Source organism: Panicum virgatum, chromosome 2N (assembly GCF_016808335.1).
Source record: "Panicum virgatum strain AP13 chromosome 2N, P.virgatum_v5, whole genome shotgun sequence".
Lineage (NCBI taxonomy): Eukaryota > Viridiplantae > Streptophyta > Magnoliopsida > Poales > Poaceae > Panicum > Panicum virgatum.
Genome location: NC_053146.1, coordinates 62,595,358 through 62,615,666, shown reverse-complemented (window position 1 = coordinate 62,615,666; position 20,309 = coordinate 62,595,358). Strand labels below are relative to the sequence as shown.

Below are 20,309 nucleotides of genomic sequence, written 5' to 3'. Positions count from 1 at the left end.
GGAATATAAAATTTTAGAATATAAAGTTTTTGCATTTAAACAGGACTTTAGATGAAAAAACTACTAACGAGATACTAAGATGAACGCGAGAGGAGAAAAGAGGATGGGAGGGGAGGGAAATCGAGAGCAAGAGTGGGAAAGAAAAGGTTTTTTTGATTGGTGCCACTGCAAATTTCGAAGTTCTGAGATATGCCATTACAATTCACGTATTTTGAATCGTGCCATTACAATTCTTCTTTTCTTTGAACCGTGTCATTTTATACGTCTTTAATGCTCTTGGACCCACTCGCAGACCCATGTATTTTCGTATGGTCCAAAATATCCCTGCTACTTCTCTCCCTTCCCTCACTAACGTGTGGGGCCCATACGTCAGTTTCTCCTTCAACCTCACCTCCACCGTGTTGCTCCACCTCGCACGGGCCCGCTGCCGTCGCGCCCTCACACCGCCGTGCCCTCGCGCCGGCACGCCGCCGCCGCAGGCTCGCCTAGCCTTCGCACAGGCCCGCTGCCGCCACGCCCTCACCCCGCCGTGCCCTCGCGTCGACTCGCCACCGCCGCTGCCTCGCCTGGCCTTGCGCTGGCACGCCGCCGCCACCCTCCCTCCGCCCGCGCCGCCGCGGATCCTTGCTCCGCCCGCACCCCGCGCGAGCTAGGAGCCGGGCCGCCGGTCTTCCGCCCGCGCTCGCCTCGCAGCTGCCCTCGCCGCGCCACCCTTCCTCCGCCCGTGCGCTTTCACTTCGCAGCTGGCCTCACCGCACCACCCTTCCTCTGCCGCGCGCGCTCGCCTCGCAGCTGGCGTCGCCTCCAGCAGGCGCGAGGGGAGGGCGCGGTGGCGGCATGGCCGCGCGAGGGCCAGGCGTGGCAGCGGCGGCGGCGAGCCCGTGCGAGGGCCAGGCAAGGCCGGCGGCGGCGGGCGAGGAGCTCGCCCAGTGGGGGAGCAGGCCGACGGCGGCGGCGTGGGGGGCGGAGGTGAGCAGCGCGGTGGAGGTGAGGTTGAAGAAGAAGCTGACGTATGGGCTCCATACGTCAGTGAGGGAAGGGAGAAAAGTAGCAGGGGTATTTTGGACCATACGAAATTACACGGGTCTGCAAGTGGGTCCAAGAGCATCAAAGACGTATAAAATGGCACGGTTCAAAGAAGAAAAAAATTATAATGGCATGATTCAAAATACATGAATTATAATAGAATATCTCAGAACTTCGAAAATTGCACTGCACCCATAAAAAAAACCCGAAAGAAAATATCGCTCGCTGCCCCCTCGTCTCCCTTCCCTTTCTCCTCCCCCGCGGCCGCGTCGCTGGGCTTGGCTTTACCACTGGCGTGTTCCCACCTGGGGCCAGACGCCGCCACCGCTGACCCCGTCTACACCGAATCCCTCCCCGCGATTTAACCCCTCGCCTCGCTTCGCCGCCCTCGCTCTCTGCAACCGGCACACCAAACGCGCACGCGCTGTTCGTTTCTCGGCCGCTTTCTCTGTCTCTCTCCCCCTCTACCTCGCAGATCTCCACGGGCCGTGCGGTTTCTTGATTCAGCCTTCCCCGGGCTGTCGGATCTCCGCGGCGGCGGGGGATGGGCAACTGCTGCGTGACGGCGGGGGGAGCCGCCGGTGAGGGCGGCGGCAAGACCAAGAAGCCCAAGGAGCCGAAGCAGAAGAAGGGCAAGAAGCCGAACCCCTTCTCGATCGAGTACAACCGCTCCGCGCCGCCGGGCGCCGCGCCGCGGCTGGTGGTGCTGCGGGAGCCCACGGGGCGGGACATCGCGGCGCGGTACGAGCTGGGCGGGGAGCTCGGGCGCGGCGAGTTCGGGGTCACATACCTCTGCACGGACCGCGACTCCGGGGAGGCGCTGGCCTGCAAGTCCATCTCCAAGAAGAAGCTCCGCACCCCCGTCGACGTCGAGGACGTGCGCCGGGAGGTGGAGATCATGCGCCACCTCCCCAAGCACCCCAACATCGTCACGCTCAGGGATACGTACGAGGACGACAATGCCGTGCACCTCGTCATGGAGCTCTGCGAGGGCGGGGAGCTCTTCGACCGGATCGTGGCGCGGGGGCACTACACAGAGCGCGCCGCCGCCTTGGTCACGCGCACCATCGTCGAGGTCGTGCAGGTGAGATTTTGGCTCAATCTATAGGTGAATGAATCATTACTGTTGGACAGCAATTACAAATGGATGTGGTTATGTGCCTCCGTTACTCTTATTATGTTGGGTGGGGTCAGTTTGCTGCCACTCATGATAACTTCCTCAATAGTTTGATTCAGTAGGTTGCTGATCAAGTTTGTGATTAGATTGTTTGCAATTCCACTTCTTCTGTATTCAATCCGTTTTACCGCATGCATGACGAACTAACTTGTGCATCTATTATGTCCTGTACAATGTCAGATGTGCCATAAGCATGGAGTGATGCACAGGGATCTCAAACCAGAGAATTTCTTGTTTGCAAACAAGAAAGAAACAGCGGCCCTAAAAGCAATTGATTTTGGCCTGTCTGTATTTTTCACTCCAGGTACAGTTTACTTCCATCTTCAGTCTGTCATTGTGCTTCATCACTTCATCAGTCACTATTGATGATGTCACCTTGTTGACAATGATCACTGGAGTGTGGTGGTCTATCTTACCTCTTTTGGTGCCTTTACATTTCCTATTCATATTTTGATGTGCTGATTTTGAATTTGTACAGGCGAACGATTCACTGAGATTGTCGGAAGCCCTTATTACATGGCTCCAGAGGTGCTAAAGAGGAACTACGGCCCAGAAGTTGATGTTTGGAGTGCAGGAGTGATTCTTTACATTCTTCTTTGTGGCGTCCCTCCATTCTGGGCAGGTTAGTTTTGTACCTTAAATGAGGGATGTTGACGGTGTCATGTCTATATATGTTGAAAGTTTAAGTTGTAGATAATTACAAATTAGGAATGCATTCTTTTATCAAATAAGTTAAAATGCTCAATGTGGCATATTGTAAACTGACACTCTTTATTCGTTGATTTTTTTTTACTTTGGGTATGGGTTGATAGGCTGATGGTGCTGTAATAGATGAAAACTACATCTTAATCATGTGCTTTTAAACGTTCACTTGACATTTTGTGTTTTATGTTGTAATGCAGAAACCGAACAGGGTGTTGCTCAAGCAATTATCCGTTCTGTCATTGATTTTAAAAGAGACCCATGGCCAAGGGTCTCAGATAATGCAAAAGATCTTGTCAGGGGAATGCTCAATCCAGATCCAAAACGACGATTAACAGCTCAGCAAGTGCTCGGTAATATTCACTCTCGCACAAGATGACTATATTGTGTTTTCTTCCTTTTTGTTCATTATTAAAGCAACTAGAAAATGTTTCATTCTTAAATTGCTCTATGCTTTCATTAGTGTTATCCCCTTTACATTTGTCTGATAACCTTGTATTTTTCTCCAGATCACCCATGGTTACAGAACATTAAGAAGGCTCCAAATGTCAATTTGGGTGAAACTGTTAAGGCTAGACTACAACAGTTCTCTGTGATGAACAAGTTCAAGAAGCATGCACTTAGGGTATATTTCTGTCTGACTTGACATGACGTCAAATAATAACCTTTCATTCTCAAACTTGCTCTGAACTTCATCACATGTTTTGATACAGGTCATAGCTGAACATCTTTCAGTAGAAGAGGCTGCTGACATAAAGGACATGTTTGAAAAGATGGATCTTAACAAGGATCAAATGCTTAGTTTTGATGAACTGAAGCTTGGTCTGCATAAGTTTGGTCACCAAATGCCTGATGCTGATGTCCAAATACTAATGGAAGCTGTAAGTATACATTCTTTTTTTCACCGCTGAAACTTAATTTGCACCTTTTTAATATATTGGACTGGAGTCTTTGAATAGTATTTTACCAACCTTTTTTCATAATTATTATGTCTTATGTCAAAATTCAAGTCATACCACCCATTAGAAGAGCCCTGAAAGGTCGGAAACATATTGATAAGAGAGGGCAAATCATGTTGTTTTTTGCACACTAAAAAAGATCCTTACTACTGAATGTGTACAAATTACTGAACAGTCTATCATAATTGATCCATTGTGTTCAATATTGTTGCTTGATCTTTTCTTTTTTGTTTTAATTGAGCAAAGAATGTGATGTGTTGGGCCTTGTATTTACTGTTTGTTCATATTATGCCAGGCGGATGCTGATGGAAATGGATCCTTGGATTATGGAGAATTTGTTACATTATCTGTCCACCTAAGAAAGATTGGCAATGATGAGCATCTGCATAAGGCATTTGCGTACTTTGACCGGAACCAGAGTGGGTATATTGAAATCGATGAACTCCGTGAGTCATTAGCTGATGACCTGGGACAAAATCACGAGGAAGTTATCAATGCCATTATCCGTGATGTAGACACTGATAAGGTTTGTACTTGTTGATCAATTAGCAGTAAACGGATGCTAGTTCCTTTCTCACTTCTAGTTTAAATCATTTGGTGTTATGATACTGAATACCTCAACGGCTATCTTGTTCTTCAGGATGGCAAGATCAGCTACGATGAGTTTGCGGCGATGATGAAGGCTGGAACGGACTGGAGGAAAGCCTCAAGACAGTACTCAAGAGAGCGGTTCACCAGCCTGAGCCTAAAGCTGCAAAAGGACGGATCATTGCAGATGACAAGTACCCAATAGCCGATAACACAAATAGGCAAGTTGTGAATTCCAGATGAAAACCCTGTGTAGATTCTTCAGGTTGTTCGTTGACAACTATTTTTTTCTTCTGTTTGTCCCGATGTTCAATTGCTTTCTATTCTTCGCTCGTTGGCTGCTTGAAGTGGTAGGGGATTGTTGACGCTTTGATTGTATTTAGACTGTGATCCACGCCCCACGGATTTCCACGCCTTTGGCAAAGTGTACTGTACAAGAGAAAGAGGGAAAAAAAAACTAGGAGGTTGTACGCATTTGATAACCTCTGTGGCTCCATATCATGTCATTTCATCCTGGTGCCAACTTCCTGGTAACCTTTCATGCATATGGTGCTCTATAACACATTAACACCTGGAAACAGGAATTCAATTACGGGTCAGTTGAACTGATGAAGGTGCAGGGTGTTTCACTCCAGAGTCTGTTGGTTGATCCTTGATCGCATCTTCCATGCCAATTTTCTTTGATGTAGATGACATCCATGCCACATGGAGGATCTGGCCAGGGACTCACTTGGGACCTGTCTGGACGTTGCGAGCATAGCTCCAAAACTGTGTCGTGCTGTGTACCTGTCCCCGCCTAAAAAAAAAAGAAAGATGCCATTGGCAATCCGGGCATCCAAACGACGGAACAGGTGGATTAGTTGGGCTTAGACGTGACGTGCTACTACTATGTTTGAACGCACAACTCAAAGTTGGACTCGTGAACCGGTCACCACCAGCCTGTGTCGCTGAACAAAGCGAAAACGTTTTTCTTTCCGATATAAGTATAAGCGAAAACGTTAACGTGCCTGCGAAAATCAGTCGGTGCACGTTGCTGTCCGGTTGCCTCGCACAATGAGCAGCGGCCTGACCAAACGGGCGTTGCCGGCCGCCCTGCACCCAACGCCCACGAACTCCCCGAGTCCCCGTCTTCAATGAGAGGCAGATGAGGATTTGGTGAGGCCGCGGCGGCCGCCGGCTGGAGCCGTGGCCCGTGGCCGTCCGCCGCCGCTTGACTTCCCGTGCCCGGTTTGGTGGTTGACGCCGCACGCCCGCACCCCCGCACGTACGCCGTCCCTGCCTTCTGCTGCTGCGTTCTACGGCCTCCGTGTAATCTGATCGGATGCGAGCGAACGCGTGGTGGGCCCGGCGACACCTTTGTCAAGGGGTTTAATGGCGTAGAAGGGACAGATCGACAAAGGGCGATGTCAGCAGGTGCTCAATTGGGAGTGTTGCGGCCTGCGGCTGGTAATCTAAGCTTGATGGGAAGAGATGGTGCTGATCCTGATCGATGGATGGCGCACCTTGCAAGCCAAGTTGCACGGAGATGCTACTGCTCACTGGTAGCAATGCGTTGCCCGTGCCCGGGGACAGCTTACCTTGAACCGGATGTACCTGCTGGTTGCACTGCACCTCCTAGGCTATGCAAGCATCGGCACGTAATGTAAGCCATTAATGCCGTTGGTCCATGATGCCTGCGTTTCTTCATGCGCAAGTTTCATTTTTCATTTAAGATTCTACTAATGATCGTCCATCCGTTGTCGTTGGCTGCCCAAATTAAATGCCTGCAGCCTAATCAAACTTTTTTTTGAATGAATCAGCCTAATCAAACTGGCTAAGGCTGAGACGTAAACATTGGTGTCAGCAGTACTGGGTGTCAGTCGAGTCTTGTAACACCATCTCGATTCTCATCTGTACGAGCGGGCCTTAGAAGAGATGAGAATCGAGAGAGATGCGTGAAGCGTGAAGCCCAATAGCAAAGTAAACCATTCCTTAGAAGACGTCCAGTCCAGTGTCTCATGTACGTCTTCTGCTGCTGCCGTGCTGCGGGCCTGCGTGGGCTGTGGCGGCGAAGGATGAGGAAAAAGCAGGCCGAAAGTCACGGTCCAGCTAGACTTCTTACTTGGGCCGATATTTTGTAGTGCCTTCTTTATTCGAGCCCGGCACGGCATTTGAACAGGCCTGCTGCTAAGCTAGCGAACCCACTTTCCTCAAAAAATTCCCTCAAAAAAAAAAACTTTCGTCAAAAAAAAAAAAAAGCTAGCGAACCCACTTCGACAGTGAATTCCGGAAACATCCAGGGGCTGATCTGCAACTGCATAACCCTATCCTTTCCAAGGCCCCGGCGGTCCGGTCCGCGGCCACCCCACCGTCCCCGGCTTGGGCGTCCCTTGCCCCGCTCCGCCCTGCTCCTCCGGTCCAGCGGAGCGCGCCCCTGCTCCGATCCCAAAGGTCAACCGGCCGTTCGTTCCTCCCCCGGCTCTCCAGTTTCTCCTCCGCCACGCCTGGCGCCTCCGAGGTACGCACCTGCGCTTGTCTCCATTCCCTCCCCCCACCGGCTCCTCGACCCCGCCGTATGCCATTTCTGTGGGGTTGGGGATCCATCCAGACCCGAGGAATCGATTCTTGTGTTGTTGGTTAGGATAGGATGCCGTGTCCTTGGATGAATGCTCCGCCAAGCTCCCACAGGTCGGCGGATTAGATTTCTGCGTGGTGTCGTACGCACTATAGTGGGTCGCTAGGTTCATATTTGGTAATTATAATAGAAGATCATTCATTTTAAGTCCGCCGCTGGTTTGGTGTCGCCGTTTTTCCATAAGAAAATTTCTTGCAGGTCGATGGCTTCTGTTAGCTTTCAAGTTTGTTCATGTCTTCATAACTCCATAGGTTCAATTTTGTAACAGTTTAACAATGTTGCTCGAATTGAACCAAATGTTAGAATCTGTGCTGAGTTTACAATTCCGCTATACAATTGAAGTGTCAAACCAAAAGTTCAAAACTCCTTCACATGTATGCACAGGTGATTGTACAAGGCCACACGGATGCAAAATGGTTCAGTGTCAGGGCTTATCTGGTGGAAATGCTCAGCTTCTTGCTTTTCCTGGTAGATCATCAAGTCTAAGGAGCACCCAGTTTCATGTTAAGAGGAATACTTTCTCTGCAGGAGCTCTACGAGGTATAAATGTAACAAACATTCAGTTACATTCAATGCAATATATGATATGACACATGTTCTCTTTTATTGCCCCCAATACTTTCCTGATTTTCTGTCATTATGTCTTCTTGATGGAGAAAAGGCTTTCTACGTCCGCTTCCCCAGCCCCCCTAATCCAGAATTATTGTTGATGGAAATTCACCATATACTGTAATCACCCCATACTGTAATAGTGCAGTGCTGATGATTCTTTTTAAAATTCTCAGCATCAGTCTTTTCTTGCTTATACTCTTGTTCTCGCACCATAAAATCCTGAATCTTGTATTTAGCCAAGGTAGATGTAGAAACAAGCATCATAATTCTCCGTTGTTATTCTACAATATTGATAAACATGTAGCCTATGAAAAAAATAACAAAATGGGACATTGAATGTCCAGAATAGGATGATTTAAACGTCTAAGGTTACAACTGCCAATTGGATTCCATGTAGAGGTGCAAATGGGTGCCCCTTAGGGTATCCATTGCCCCTCTTTAGTTCAAAAATTTGTACTAGTTTCTTAAAATGAGCTCTCATTACGGAAAACTAGTACAAACTTTTGAACTAAAAATGAGCGGTGGGTACCCTTAGGGGCACCTATTTGCACCCCTAGTTCCATGCTTCTCCAGAAGGTAGCTAGCACTGACTTACGATTCTTTTCCCGTATACTGGCATATTCATTTCGCCTTATTGTGTACTGACAATAGTTTTCGACTATTTAAGTCATTGATATTTGATGCTAGTATATCTGATGTTGATATGCTCTAGCTGGCAGTCTAATATTGTGTGTTTCAGAAAGAAAACTTTTGCAGTTTTAGTATTTTCACCCCTTCGATTTATTTGCTGGGGACCAAATTTTGAAGATATGTTTGCTGAAGAAAACTATTTAGTGTTTAGTTGGTACATGGTCAAGACAATGGCAAAGTAATCTACGATACAGAATTATTTGAACAGGACTTGAATTCGAGTCATTCACTTCCAGCAGGAATATGCCAACACAGCCTTGGTTTTGTTGTCTCCACTGATTTGATGCGTTTAGTTGGAACTTGGAAGTGAAGTCATTTTTCAAGCCTTTGTATCCCTATTTGCATAATACTGAGGGATCTCTTATACAGATTCTTACTCCTAGTTACTATAATGAATTTGATTTTATTAATCATCATTTGTGTTTTGCAGTTGGTACAGACTCCATTCGTCATGGCATGACTACATCATTGCCAAAGGAAAATTCTGTCAAGGGCATTCCATCACTATCAATAAGGCACAATCAGCATCCGAGGTCCGTTAGCTGTCAAGCATCCTCATTGGCATCATTCAGCTACCCGGAGCTGACTTCCAAACCCAGATGGTGGTGGAGAACACTTGCTTGTGTGCCATACTTGCTGCCACTCCACAACATGTGGTCTTACGCCGATGTGATCTACCAGCTGCACACTTACTTGCAGGGGTTTTCGCTGCTGTACACGTTCATTGATACCATGACACTGTGTCCTGGGTGGCTCTTCTTGGTGATATTTATGACGGTGTACTTCTTCGTTGTGAGGCGGAAGTGGTCACCACACTTTCTGAGGTTCCATGTGATCTTGGCTATCCTCTTGGACACTGGCTCCCAAGCAGTGGCCACCATGTGTACCTGGATGCCAAGCATCGTGTATCAGGGGAAACCGATGCAGTACTTCTGGATGTCCATCGCCTTCATACAGATCTTCACGGTGCTCGAGTGTATGCGGTGTGCTCTTTGTGGAATGTACCCAAATGTCCCATTCATATCACACACTGCGTTCATTCACTCTGATCTGAACCTGTTCAGATAGGTGCTTCCTACATAAGATCCAGGATGTTTCTTGAAATAGCCACTTCCAGTTCTAGAGACAATATTTTTTCATATTGAAGGATCTTGTGTACTACTTATTATATGACCGGCTGGTACAATAGAATTCGAACAGCACTGGAATTGGTTTCCTTTTCTCAGATGCTAAGGTGTATCTATGTTTGGTTATCTCTACCCTGCAAATTTCCCTTATGAGATGCGTGACCTGCAAAAGTGAGTATAGAAGAAGTGTGAATCTGTGCTCCCTTGTGCTTCTAATCCGAGCCATACTTCTCGGGATAACAGCTTGTTCATCCGAAATAATGTTGCCTCTGAAATTCTGAATCCTTGTTCCTCAGCAACTATCTGGTGCCTCCGGAGGGGCAAACACGATGTAGTTTTGGGCATATTTGAAATGTATAGCCCAGTTTGGAGTATTTGAATTTGTGTTATGCATAGGATCACCAAATTAAGTGAACTCCAACTTCAAAATTAAATTTTTCTACATAAAGATTTTTGTCTTCGAAATGTTCGATGAAACGGTAGCATATTTGAACCAAACGATAAGCACGTCTGATCCGTTTGCTAAATTCGAAGAACCCGAAGGAACCGGACCGCACGTGATAATCATGGACAGATCAGGGACCCAATCGTAAATAGACCGAAACGCTAACCGCTTTTGCCCCTCCTCCCCGGCTTTCACGTTGCAGCCGTCGCGTGAAGTCCCTGCCGCCTCCCCCCTCCCTCCCGCCGCGCAGAGCCCAAATCGCCGCGGATACCTCGGCCTCAAGGCAGCAGCCGCTGGGGCGCCGCGGTTCGCGCTCCGCCTAGGTAGCCCCGCCTCCTCCTCCGCGGCGACCCATGGCTCTCCTCGCCCCCGCCATCTCCGGCGAGGTACGCGCCCGTGACCCGTCCCGCTCCGCTTTCCTACGGAAAGCCGGGATCGCCTGAGAAGCTCGGGCGATCTGGCTCCCGCGTGTTCGTCGGAGGGTTTGGAGGTGTCGTTGTCGTTTCGGCTATGCTATTGCTCGTGTTTGTTTTGTTTGTCTACTGGGTTTGGGTTGGGGCCTTTGGGGGACGAATACGCTGATTGGGTTAGGGCGCGGCTGAATCGTGTTTACGCTTTGAACCGAAAGGTTGTGGCAGATCGTGGCACACGGGGATCTTCTGTTTGTTGTTTTATCAAGCGCCCGTAACGTCAATGGGATTGCGCCAAGTATGGTTATCTTTACCTGAGAATCTAGTGTACCCCGAACTTTTCTTTCACACTAAAGCACTGCATTGAGTTGTGGGAGAACGGAGACAGTTGTTCTGTAACTACCCTGGGTCCCTGGCTCTTGCAGTGGATTTTGTCTTCATGTTAGTTACAAGAGCATTGCGCTAGAACATTAGTGTTACAGGAGCATCACTAAAAATATCTAGTCCATTGGGAGAAATTACGGGTTTCAGGTATATCTAGTGCATTGGGAGAAATTACGAGTTTCAAGTATATCTAGTGCATTGGGAGAAATTACGAGTTTCGAATATTTCAATATTAATCCATTTACCAATCGTGATATGAGCTAATTCAAGGTACAAACCCACTTGGTCATATGCTCAAACTCACCGAAGCTGAGATTTATTTTGGGTTCGGCGCATTTCTATTTTGCGCATGGATTCAATTAAAATGCCTTTTGTGTAGCAAGTTTGTAACACCTGGACCTACTCAATCGCCAAGAATATCTTGCTCTACCTTTTTTTTAAAAAAAATTATTCTTCGTTTTTCTGGTGGCTTTTGTCGTATGGCCCAAAATTTAATGGTTGAACCAACAGGTATTAATGTGTTGTCTTAAAACGTCTGCAGGTGGGTTTGCGGCTCTTATTGGCACCACTAAGCTCTAATGTAGTCATCCGTACAGCCAGGTACTTCTTAAATATAGTAAAATTGATTGTGTTATGGTATCATGTTGTTTATCTCTATAAGATAGTCAACTGGTAAATGGACATACAAACGCATGCCCATAAATTTCAGTGTATCCGATTTATATATTTTTTCAAACAGATAATGCTGGCAATAATCATATTTTTTTATATTAGCAACATCTTCAACCTATGTGAGATGGGCATCTTCTGTAACTACAACATTTTTTATCTGCTACCAGAAACACGTGCTGGTCTTAATTGATGTAATAAACAAAAATATACTATCCTGGCAGTCCTTTTCAAAAATAGTGTGCTAACATCATAGTTGAGGTTTATTATTCTCATTCATGCTGGTGCAGTTGTGTCGTGGGGATTGGTCTACCTGTATACTCCACTTTCAGAGCTATAGAGAAGAAGGATGAAAAAGAGAAAGAGCGGTTGCTCTTGTATTGGGCAGGTCTGTAATGAAACGAACCTTTGTAGTGATTTTTCATTTTACGTAATCAACTTCTTTTAGCATTGAAAAAAATGCTGTACAAACTATTGCTATATTAGCATTATGGAGAAAAATTGCAACATATGTTATATTTTGTGGAGTTATTTATCTGGTTGTATGCAATATATAAGAAGTCTTCTAGATCCAGTTGAAATGATTCAATTATTTTTAATAAGAAAGTTGTTCATACCAATGAATGAAGTAATATATGCAGTATGCAGAATGACCCACTGTTTTTAATACTGCATGGAAGACAGCAATTTGCCCTATCGTCTCAGCATGATTTCTTAGCTGATAAAATGCTACTGTGGTTGATGAGTTGTAGACTTGAGACCTTTTGCGATGTCACAGTTTCCAAAAACCATGGTCTTAAGAAACTACAGTTTTGAAATCAGAGCTATGTGGTACCACAATTTAGAAAAAAAATGTCCTTGTTCAAGTTTATAAAATTCTAGAAAGACTGGTTTCTAAACTAAGGTTTATCATATCCAAACACCTCCGAGTTTATTCAAAACTAAATTATCTGGCAAAACTTTAGTATTTTTCAAAAACTCCAAAAATAGTTTGCATCAAACCAGGGCGTTAATAGTATAAGAATGAGAAAAATTTTAGTGCAGCTGGAATCAAGTGAACAAATTTAAAAATAGCTGTTGTCTGTATTTTAGTCCATGTCTGCAGTACTTTTGCTCTTGCTTGCTGCTTGCGACATTGGTATCTGAATGTCAAAATGTTTTTGCAGTGTATGGATCCTTTAGCATTGCTGAAGTCTTTGCAGATAAGCTTCTTTCAAGGTATGGATATCTGATTTTGTTGAACTGTTCTTGTTTGTTGGCACGTGTTCACACCATGAATAGCAATGACACTACAGTGAGCATTCGGTTCTGCAGCCTTGCATTAGATTCCATGTAAACTACCTTGAAAAAACTTCTGGTTAGAAAATCTGTTAGAAAATGATGCATTGAGAGTCTTTTCTTTTTAGTTAAGAAAACCCCCCAGCAACTTGTTGTATTTTGTTATTGTGCTTTACATTTCGCAGAGTATCATTTTATTTCCTCTAATAGCATTCTCATTTCATTGCATCTGTGCACTTTACTACTATGCTTTATATTTGTCATAAGTAACTTTCCTTGTTATTATTGTGCTATTCATCTAAATACTATTCGAACATGTGTCTATTGCTGTTCTCCAGTGTTCCTCTCTATTATCATGTGAAGTTTGCTATCCTTGTGTGGATCCAGTTCCCTTCAAACGGGGTAAGATTCCCTTGCCCTCCATCCTCTTCCCCAAATTTCTGGTAGGCTCAACTCTACCACTTACTCCTTTCATCCCAAAATGAATGTCGCTTCCGGAAAAGTCAAATAATTTCAAGTTTGACTAAATTTATATAAAAAAATTGCTAATACTTATGTCTCCAAATAGATTTATTTTCATATGTTACGTGATTAATCTAATAATACTTATTTTGTAATATAAATGTTAATACTATTTTGTATAAATTTTGTCAAATTTGAAATTGTTTGACTCATCGGGAAGCGGGAGTTGCATTCTTTTTGGGACGGAGGGAGTACCTTCTTTGATATGACTTTAGCTCAAATCCATGATATTGCTGACTTATTTGCATTGCCCCAATCTTATTTCCCGTTCTACTCTCAAGAGCTTTGTTGCTTGACCCATTCAAGTTTTATCTTTTAGTGGGAGTTTGTCAAGAACTTTGATATTACAGCTTTGTATATGTTTTTCCTTTCTATGGTTATGAATTATTAACATCATATCCATGTTTTCTTGTGGCAAGATTTATGCTCCCTTCTGAACTCATTTTACTAGAGATATTTTAGTGCTTGCTGTATCTTAGATGATGAATCTTTTGGTAGAATTTGTGACCTTTGGTTTACTGATAGCTGTGTTGTTTTACTTTCAGGGATCCAAGCGTGTGTACAAAAAATACCTACGTCCATTTTTCCTGAAACATCAGGCAAAAATTGATAGATTTCTGAATATTCTGTCAAAGGAACTTGTAAGTGTGCTTTGTATCATCATAGATATATTCTCCTACATGGATATGAACTGACGAAAGTAATACTGTACAAAACCAGACGAAGTTTGTCAGCAGCCATGAAGATGAAATTCGTTTTATAGAGAACATGGCCATCAGAGGTGCTACCACAGGTATATAACTGGAAAGACCCTGTATGACAGAGTACATGGCATACTTGTACAGACAATAGCTAACCGTGCAGGAAAAGATGTAAAAGAATTGCTAAATTGGGTGCAGGCTATAAATAAAAAGGTTCTGGTTACAATTTGGATAGCAAGATGTTAAGGTTGATATTCTTTTGGGTCTCATATGCTTGCATGACATGCTGTTAGTTCTCCACTGCAATGTAACAACTATCTGCTTGTGCCCTCAACATGACTTCGTATGTCAATCGTGCTTTGTGAGTTTGTGTCTAGAATTTTGATTTCCTGGAAAACCAATTTATGCTGCTTATATGTTTGACAGCAAACTACATCGTAAATGGCCTTGACCAACCTGATGAACCACAAGCGATTAATGCAATTGAAGGTCCGAATCCAACTACAACGGAAGAAGCTGGTGGGTTGGGATCTGAGACTTGAGCTGAACTTGCTATCACAGCTCAATTTCTCTAGCGAAGCAAATGCTATATCGTTGGATGTGCTACAGAAGTGTCCATTCAGGTCATCCAGGTTGTTTGGATTGTGAATACGACCATTGCTGAAAGACTAAACCTAGAAACTATGTTTTTAGTTTTAGCTAGATAAGTACAATCTATAGCCACTTAAATGGGTGTTGGATAAATCTTTCAGCATTCGTTTGTCTACTTTATTAATATGCCTGAGGTGTGAGATGCAGTTCCATGTCCAGACGTTGCCTGATTGCTTTTTCATCATCTTGATTTGTGTCATCTTTTACGTTAGAGCAATTTCAGGCCTGCAATGAACAAGCTCGAATTAGAGCATGAATTCGTGGTCGCTGGGTTGCTGCCGTCTGTTATTAGGCCACATCAATGTGTTTCTGCCTACCCCTGAAAAAAATAAGTGTTTCTGCCTGCATGTTTCGAAACATCACTTGTGTATGTTTTCCTTGAACCTTGATCCAGTATATATTTATGTATGCATAGACTGATGTAGTTAAGCTGAATCAGCATGTCCTCAATTTGCTGTACCTAGAAACACATTGATGATCGGAGCAAATCCTGATTTGGAATTTGCTGAAACAGGGCCACGTGATGGTTGTTTTTTTTTTTTGAAGAAGACACCAAAAAATGTTTCATATCTGATTCATATAAAAAAAATAATTGGTAGTACAATAGAAGAACAACTAGACACAAGAAGACATAAAAAAAATAAAATTACATCGAAGAGTTCTCTAGTCGTCTTCTTCAACCAATTGTTCGTCGTCCACCGGAGTTTGAAAAATATACTGAAAAAGCAGTAAGGGAAAGGAACACCTGCAAACGCCATTGCCACACAAGGCTTTGAAGATCGCAAAAACCACTCGCTACTTACAACGAGATCTAGCAACCGCTGAAAGAACATCGACCGGGAGAACACCCAAAGCAACACAGGCTTGCAATCCTTCACCACCGAAACAGATGGTTGAAGAAACCGGATCTTGTCGCAGAACACATCGAAAGACGAGGTTGAAGTCGCCACAACAAAAGACAGCCAACTGCATCTCCTAATTGACACACCAACTGCAAAAATCTGAAGAGAACCTTCAGATCTGACAGAACTAACTCCCACTTGGCCATCGTCGGCGTCAGAACGGACGTCGTCGAGGTAGGAAAAAGCCGAAGAGACCTTATTCCAAAACGTCATCGTCGCCCATCTCATCGATGTTGCTGGAGAACCAAACCCTATAAAAACTCAATAAATCTATGAAAAAAATGGGTCCCGCTCCTCCACCTACCGGCGGCGAGGCCACGGGAGGGATAGAGGAGGGGGGCGCTGGGAGGCTCTGCGGCGGCGGCTGTAGGGGTGGAGGAGGCCACGTGATGGTTGTTGAACGAACTATGGACCAAAACGGTGTGTTGCTTTTGACCTAAGCCGCGCCCATCTTTCTGTTGGGAAGGCGGCTGCCCTGAGTCTTGACCCATTTTTCGTTCAACGAAGAACACATATCATACAACACGTACCAGGTTAAATCATCTCAGCAATTGTTCTACCAATTCGAAAGCATTATTTAGTCTATGGTAATTTTGTTTAGAAACAGAAATCGATTGTAATGGCCCTTCAACTCATTACCGCAGAAGCACCTACCCTCATGAAATGCAATTGTCTTTCTGGAAAATAGTTGCAGCAGAAGAAAATTCCACACACTTCTCATCTACCCTTAGGCATTTTGGTTACACACAGTTCTGCACAGCTAGAATTGGGTCCAAACTTGGGACTCTCATAACAAAATCAACAGGAACAGAGACTTCTTTCATAATGGACCATTTTCACGGCCAGTATTATTCAACGGAGGATCAATCAAACAAGGAAATCTGAAAGTACAGATGTATTAACCTGAGGAACAACAAATTGGAATTATCAATGTTTTCATGAAATCATTCATTGATAAATGAGGGGAAAAGAACTATAATCTCTTCTGTTACAGAGATCAACACAATTACTATTGACTCATGGTGGACCATATGAATATACCTCATCTGAATCTGAACTAATGAAAAGAATACTAGTTAGGACCTCCAAAGTAACGAGGTTGTTTACCAATTCTGGGCAGCTGCTTTCAGCTACCAATCTCTGACCGAATGCTTTGCTGAACACCACCATCTCTGACTTTGCGAACAAAAAATTCAAGAATACAAAAGAATATTATTATTTACTAGGACAAATAACTATTCTTCGGTAACTAATCCAGCAAAATGAAGGTTTCATCCACCTTTGCAGTAAAAGGCCTCCCTTGACAATTATTTTGGCTCCAAGTGCATCTGCTGCTCAAGCAAAGAAGCAATCATCGTCTGATCCACTAAATCACCCTGACTGCTCAGGTCAGGCCTACCCATAGGTCCAGAGGCCACGCCTGCCATTTCACCCCTCTTGCCATTCAGCTCAGCATTGTTCACCAGTGACTGCACCCATGACACATCTGGCTCCTCTTCTGCAGCTCCTGGTTGCGCAGGATGCCTCAAACGGACCAGCTCCTCATTGTCAACACCCCAGTCAACCTTACTCTTTGGGGTACCAATGTTGCCCCATGAAGCATTACGATTCCGTGGCGATCCAACAGATGGCAACTGATGCTTGTTCACGGACGAGAAATGATCAAACATATCACGCTGCGTGACAGTAGCTCCAACGCGGGCACTTAGAGGAGATGTTGGCTCCATGGTGCGAGGGGACCGAGGAGACATGCCACCAAATGGAGAATGGATAATTGATGGATCAAGACCCCTTGGAGAGTACATCCTGTTGGTATTAACAGGTGACAGGAGGCCCTTTTGTTGATGAAACTTGTTTAGGAGGGCTGATTTGTGTGCTGGTGAGTAGACTGAGTGGCTTTGGTCATTGGTGAACCTTGGTGACATTGCCATATCTGAAGCATACATCTCTTCGAGGTTAGATGGAGCAATTGCTGTTGGCCGAATGCTCAGACCAGAAGAAAGACGGGGCTGGGATCGGCTGAGCGCTCCAAGGTATTGTGATTCCCATTCCAGGAGCGTGCCAATGTCATCAGCCTGTGCATCTCTTGCATTGAAAGAAGAACGCAGCCTGCTACCTTGGAGCCAATGAGCAGCAGCACCTCCACCATTGTTGGCGGCAGATGGTGACAGCGGGGGTGGCACAAAGTGCCTGGTAGGAGATCCAGGTAGAAGCCCAAGAGCAGCAGCAGCAGTCATGTCAATAGATGAAGATGCGCGGGGAGACAGCAAACCTGCACCACTATTGTGAGGCACATGGCGGAGCTCATCTTCATCATGGGCGAAGAAGCAGATGCGGCGGGCACAAGCCGCGCCCTCCTTACAGAGCCTTGTGCGGTACTGCGACGGGTGGAGCCAGCTCTCGAACACACCATGGGAGAACTCGCAGCTATCACCACTGGGGCAGCCACCAGGGCGGCGGAAGTTGGGGCAGGGCACAGCAGTGTACGGGTGCTTGCGGGGATCCCGGCGGCGGGCGTTCTCACCGGGGTGCACAAACGGACACTCGGTCCAGTCATGCGAGTAGGCCCTGGAGCAGGGCCGCACCTTGAATGCAAACATGCGGAACTCGTCGGAGGCATAGACGCTGCTCTTGATGTCCGGCAGCGTCGGATCCACTGGGTACTCCTTCTTGGCACGGTCCACGGTGATCGGGGACAACGAAGATGACCGCGAAGATGGCGACCTGTTGCCCTCATCCGGCGAGGACGAGAGTGGCGGGGAGGACGAGCCCGATGGCACCAAGGTCGCGACAGCTAGACCTCGGCGGCGGCCAAGGAGCATCTCCAGATCGCCCAAGCCGTCCGGCGAAGCAGGAGGAGCCAGGATGACGTCGGCAGGGAAGCGGCCGGCGGCGTCGGGGGTGACCGGGTCGGCGCCGGCAGCCAGGAGCACCTTGACGATGGCGACGGCGTTCGGCGAGCCGCCGGAGGCGGCGCAGTGCAGCGGGGTAGCGCCATCGACGCCCGGGCGCCGGTTGACGTCGACGCATCCCAGGCCGAGCAGCAGCGACACAACCTCCGCGCTGCCGTACGTCGCCGCCACCATCAGCGGCGTGCGCGGCTCGTACGCCTTGCTCCGGCCGTACCACAGACCCACCCCGTCCGCCAGCTCCGCATCGCCGCCTGCCGCCGCGAGCTTCTCCCGGAACCCCGCGGCGTCGTCCGCCGCCGCGAGCTCCAGCAGCTCCGCCAGCAGGTCCCGGCGGCCGCCGCCGGCGAGATGCGAGCGCGCGGCCTCGCCCGCGCACGCGAGATCAGCAAGGTCGCCCATCGCTCACTCTGCCCGGCAGGAGCTCAGCGCATCTGCATCCACGGCAAGACGGAGAGGAGACTTAGCTAGATTCAGCAAGACGGGGGCCCCGGAGATATATAACTCCGAAACGAGATCAAGAAATCATCAAATAAGGAAGGCAAGAAAATGGAAAAGGCGGGGAAACGGACTCCAAGAATCCGAGCACCCGCTCCTTGGAAGGAAATCAGGCTATCCAATCCGGATAGAACCGGGCGCAATCTCACGGATTCGAAGCCCGGATCGACGCGAGAAAGGAAAGCAATTAACGGGCAGTATTTACCTGCCCGCGATGATCCAGCCCCAATCCAATCCAATCCAGAGGGATCCAACGCTCCCCTTCCCTTCCCTTCCTCGCGAAGGTCGCCGGCGGCGGCCTCCCCCTCGCTCGAGAAGAGAAGCCGAAACTGCTTTGGGGAACGGCAGTGAGGGCGAGGAGAGGTGCGGAGTGGGGATAAGAGAGAGCGACGGAGCAAGGAGGACTCGCAGTTTACCGGCGGTGGTGAGGTGGAGAACTTGTCTTATTCCTCGGGCACCACGTCCTGCATCGTCCAGTCCGCTATCCGAAATGTCTCACTGACAAGTGGGCATCATCATGTTTTGGGGCCGCTTGTCATGTGTGAGGTTGAGCGGAGAGTGGGTGCGTGTCGGTCGGGGATTTATGCAGGAGAATTTACTGCAGGTGGGGCCCGCGCGGGATTCAAACAGCCGGGTGCCGGTGCGCGGTGCTGACCGCTCGCGTCGCAGTGGGGTCGGGGAGCAGCGCGGGGGTGGGCGGGTGGCTGCCGCTGCCGCTGCGCGCCCGCCACGTGCCGCGGTGGAGCCCCATCCGGCCATCTGCATCGCGGTACGGGGGAGGTCGGCGCGCGGAAAGGTCGTCGGTGGCGTCGCCTGGGCCGGGTGCATGGACCCGCCTCGGACGCACTCGAATGTGAGAAACGTGAAACGTGCGCGTGGACCCAGGGCGCGGTGGGCTTGGTCCAGGGAGCGCGCGGACGCGTCCGGAGCTCGAGTAGGCCGCAGAGGTGGATTGGATGCGGGGTTGGTGAGGTCCGGGCGAGCGCGCCGGGGGAAAAGCGTGGAGGGGTGGGCCCCGTGCCGGAGCCTAGGACAGCGGTCAAATCTCGGGGCTGCCGAGTGGTGCCCATCTGTCGGTGACTGCCGGGGCGGGAACGGGGACGAGACGGGAGTAATGGAAACCGTTGCGGCAATAAGAGAACGGTTTCAGGTCTGCCGGTCAAAAACGGTGCTAGAGCCTAGAGCGAATCCAGGAATGATGGATTCAAATTTCGCAGACACAAGCAATGTATTAGCTGTGTTCACTGGACTTGTAAGCCAACTAGTCATTAATACTATTTCTTCATATTAAATTAGCACCAGCCACCAGTTACCAGCCAGTCAGCAGTATTATTCTCACAATAAATCAGCACCAGCCACCAGCCACAGCTTAGCAAACTTGTTGAAAGAATTTATTGGAAATACATATTGTACACTTCGATTCGAAAGTACTATGTACGTCATAC

At 47.3% G+C, this 20,309-nt stretch overlaps 4 protein-coding genes across 5 annotated transcripts; 3 read left to right on the top strand and 1 right to left on the bottom strand.

The window, feature by feature from the left end:
- The first annotated feature begins 1,288 nt into the window (after positions 1–1,288).
- LOC120661720 (calcium-dependent protein kinase 20) lies at positions 1,289–4,997 on the top strand. The gene is made up of 8 exons (XM_039940640.1): positions 1,289–2,110; positions 2,384–2,507; positions 2,682–2,825; positions 3,106–3,258; positions 3,415–3,530; positions 3,619–3,786; positions 4,160–4,390; positions 4,505–4,997. Exons 1-8 carry the CDS (start codon positions 1,571–1,573, stop codon positions 4,655–4,657), a joined length of 1,629 nt encoding a protein of 542 aa, XP_039796574.1. The 5' UTR covers positions 1,289–1,570; the 3' UTR covers positions 4,658–4,997.
- Positions 4,998–6,693: 1,696 nt separating this feature from the next.
- Positions 6,694–9,645, top strand: LOC120661721 (protein TIC 20-I, chloroplastic-like). Its single transcript, XM_039940641.1, has 3 exons — positions 6,694–6,949; positions 7,451–7,606; positions 8,799–9,645. Exons 2-3 carry the CDS (start codon positions 7,480–7,482, stop codon positions 9,434–9,436), a joined length of 765 nt encoding a protein of 254 aa, XP_039796575.1. The 5' UTR covers positions 6,694–6,949; positions 7,451–7,479; the 3' UTR covers positions 9,437–9,645.
- A 450-nt stretch (positions 9,646–10,095) lies between these two features.
- LOC120661722 (HVA22-like protein k) lies at positions 10,096–14,736 on the top strand. 2 transcript variants are annotated; one of them, XR_005670028.1, is made up of 9 exons: positions 10,106–10,326; positions 11,276–11,334; positions 11,694–11,791; positions 12,570–12,621; positions 13,020–13,083; positions 13,749–13,844; positions 13,924–13,996; positions 14,103–14,247; positions 14,331–14,736. XR_005670028.1 is itself a non-coding variant. In XM_039940642.1 (8 exons), the coding sequence occupies exons 1-8, from the start codon at positions 10,294–10,296 to the stop codon at positions 14,444–14,446; spliced, it is 591 nt and encodes a 196-aa protein (XP_039796576.1). In that variant the 5' UTR covers positions 10,096–10,293; the 3' UTR covers positions 14,447–14,736. The 2 variants fall into 2 exon arrangements, 1 of the variants encoding a protein (XP_039796576.1); XM_039940642.1 differs by lacking the exon at positions 14,103–14,247 and having other exon boundaries at positions 10,096–10,326.
- A 1,588-nt stretch (positions 14,737–16,324) lies between these two features.
- LOC120661718 (zinc finger CCCH domain-containing protein 50-like) lies at positions 16,325–19,278 on the bottom strand. The gene is made up of 2 exons (XM_039940639.1): positions 19,070–19,278; positions 16,325–18,800 (listed from the first exon to the last, which is right to left on the bottom strand). Exon 2 carries the CDS (start codon positions 18,766–18,768, stop codon positions 16,765–16,767), a length of 2,004 nt encoding a protein of 667 aa, XP_039796573.1. The 5' UTR covers positions 18,769–18,800; positions 19,070–19,278; the 3' UTR covers positions 16,325–16,764.
- Between the last annotated feature and the right edge of the window lie 1,031 nt (positions 19,279–20,309).

Bases quoted from the DNA above. Each gene is read 5' to 3' on its own strand.
- LOC120661720 (XM_039940640.1), top strand. From the start codon at position 1,571: ATGGGCAACTGCTGCGTGACGGCGGGGGGAGCCGCCGGTGAGGGCGGC. The intron at 2,826-3,105 runs GTTAGTTTTGTA...GTTGTAATGCAG, and splicing joins CGTCCCTCCATTCTGGGCAG to AAACCGAACAGGGTGTTGCT. The intron at 3,787-4,159 runs GTAAGTATACAT...ATATTATGCCAG, and splicing joins TCCAAATACTAATGGAAGCT to GCGGATGCTGATGGAAATGG.
- LOC120661721 (XM_039940641.1), top strand. From the start codon at position 7,480: ATGGTTCAGTGTCAGGGCTTATCTGGTGGAAATGCTCAGCTTCTTGCT. The intron at 7,607-8,798 runs GTATAAATGTAA...TGTGTTTTGCAG, and splicing joins CTCTGCAGGAGCTCTACGAG to TTGGTACAGACTCCATTCGT.
- LOC120661722 (XM_039940642.1), top strand. From the start codon at position 10,294: ATGGCTCTCCTCGCCCCCGCCATCTCCGGCGAG. The intron at 10,327-11,275 runs GTACGCGCCCGT...AAACGTCTGCAG, and splicing joins CCCCCGCCATCTCCGGCGAG to GTGGGTTTGCGGCTCTTATT. The intron at 13,845-13,923 runs GTAAGTGTGCTT...GTACAAAACCAG, and splicing joins ATATTCTGTCAAAGGAACTT to ACGAAGTTTGTCAGCAGCCA.
- LOC120661718 (XM_039940639.1), bottom strand. From the start codon at position 18,768: ATGGGCGACCTTGCTGATCTCGCGTGCGCGGGCGAGGCCGCGCGCTCG.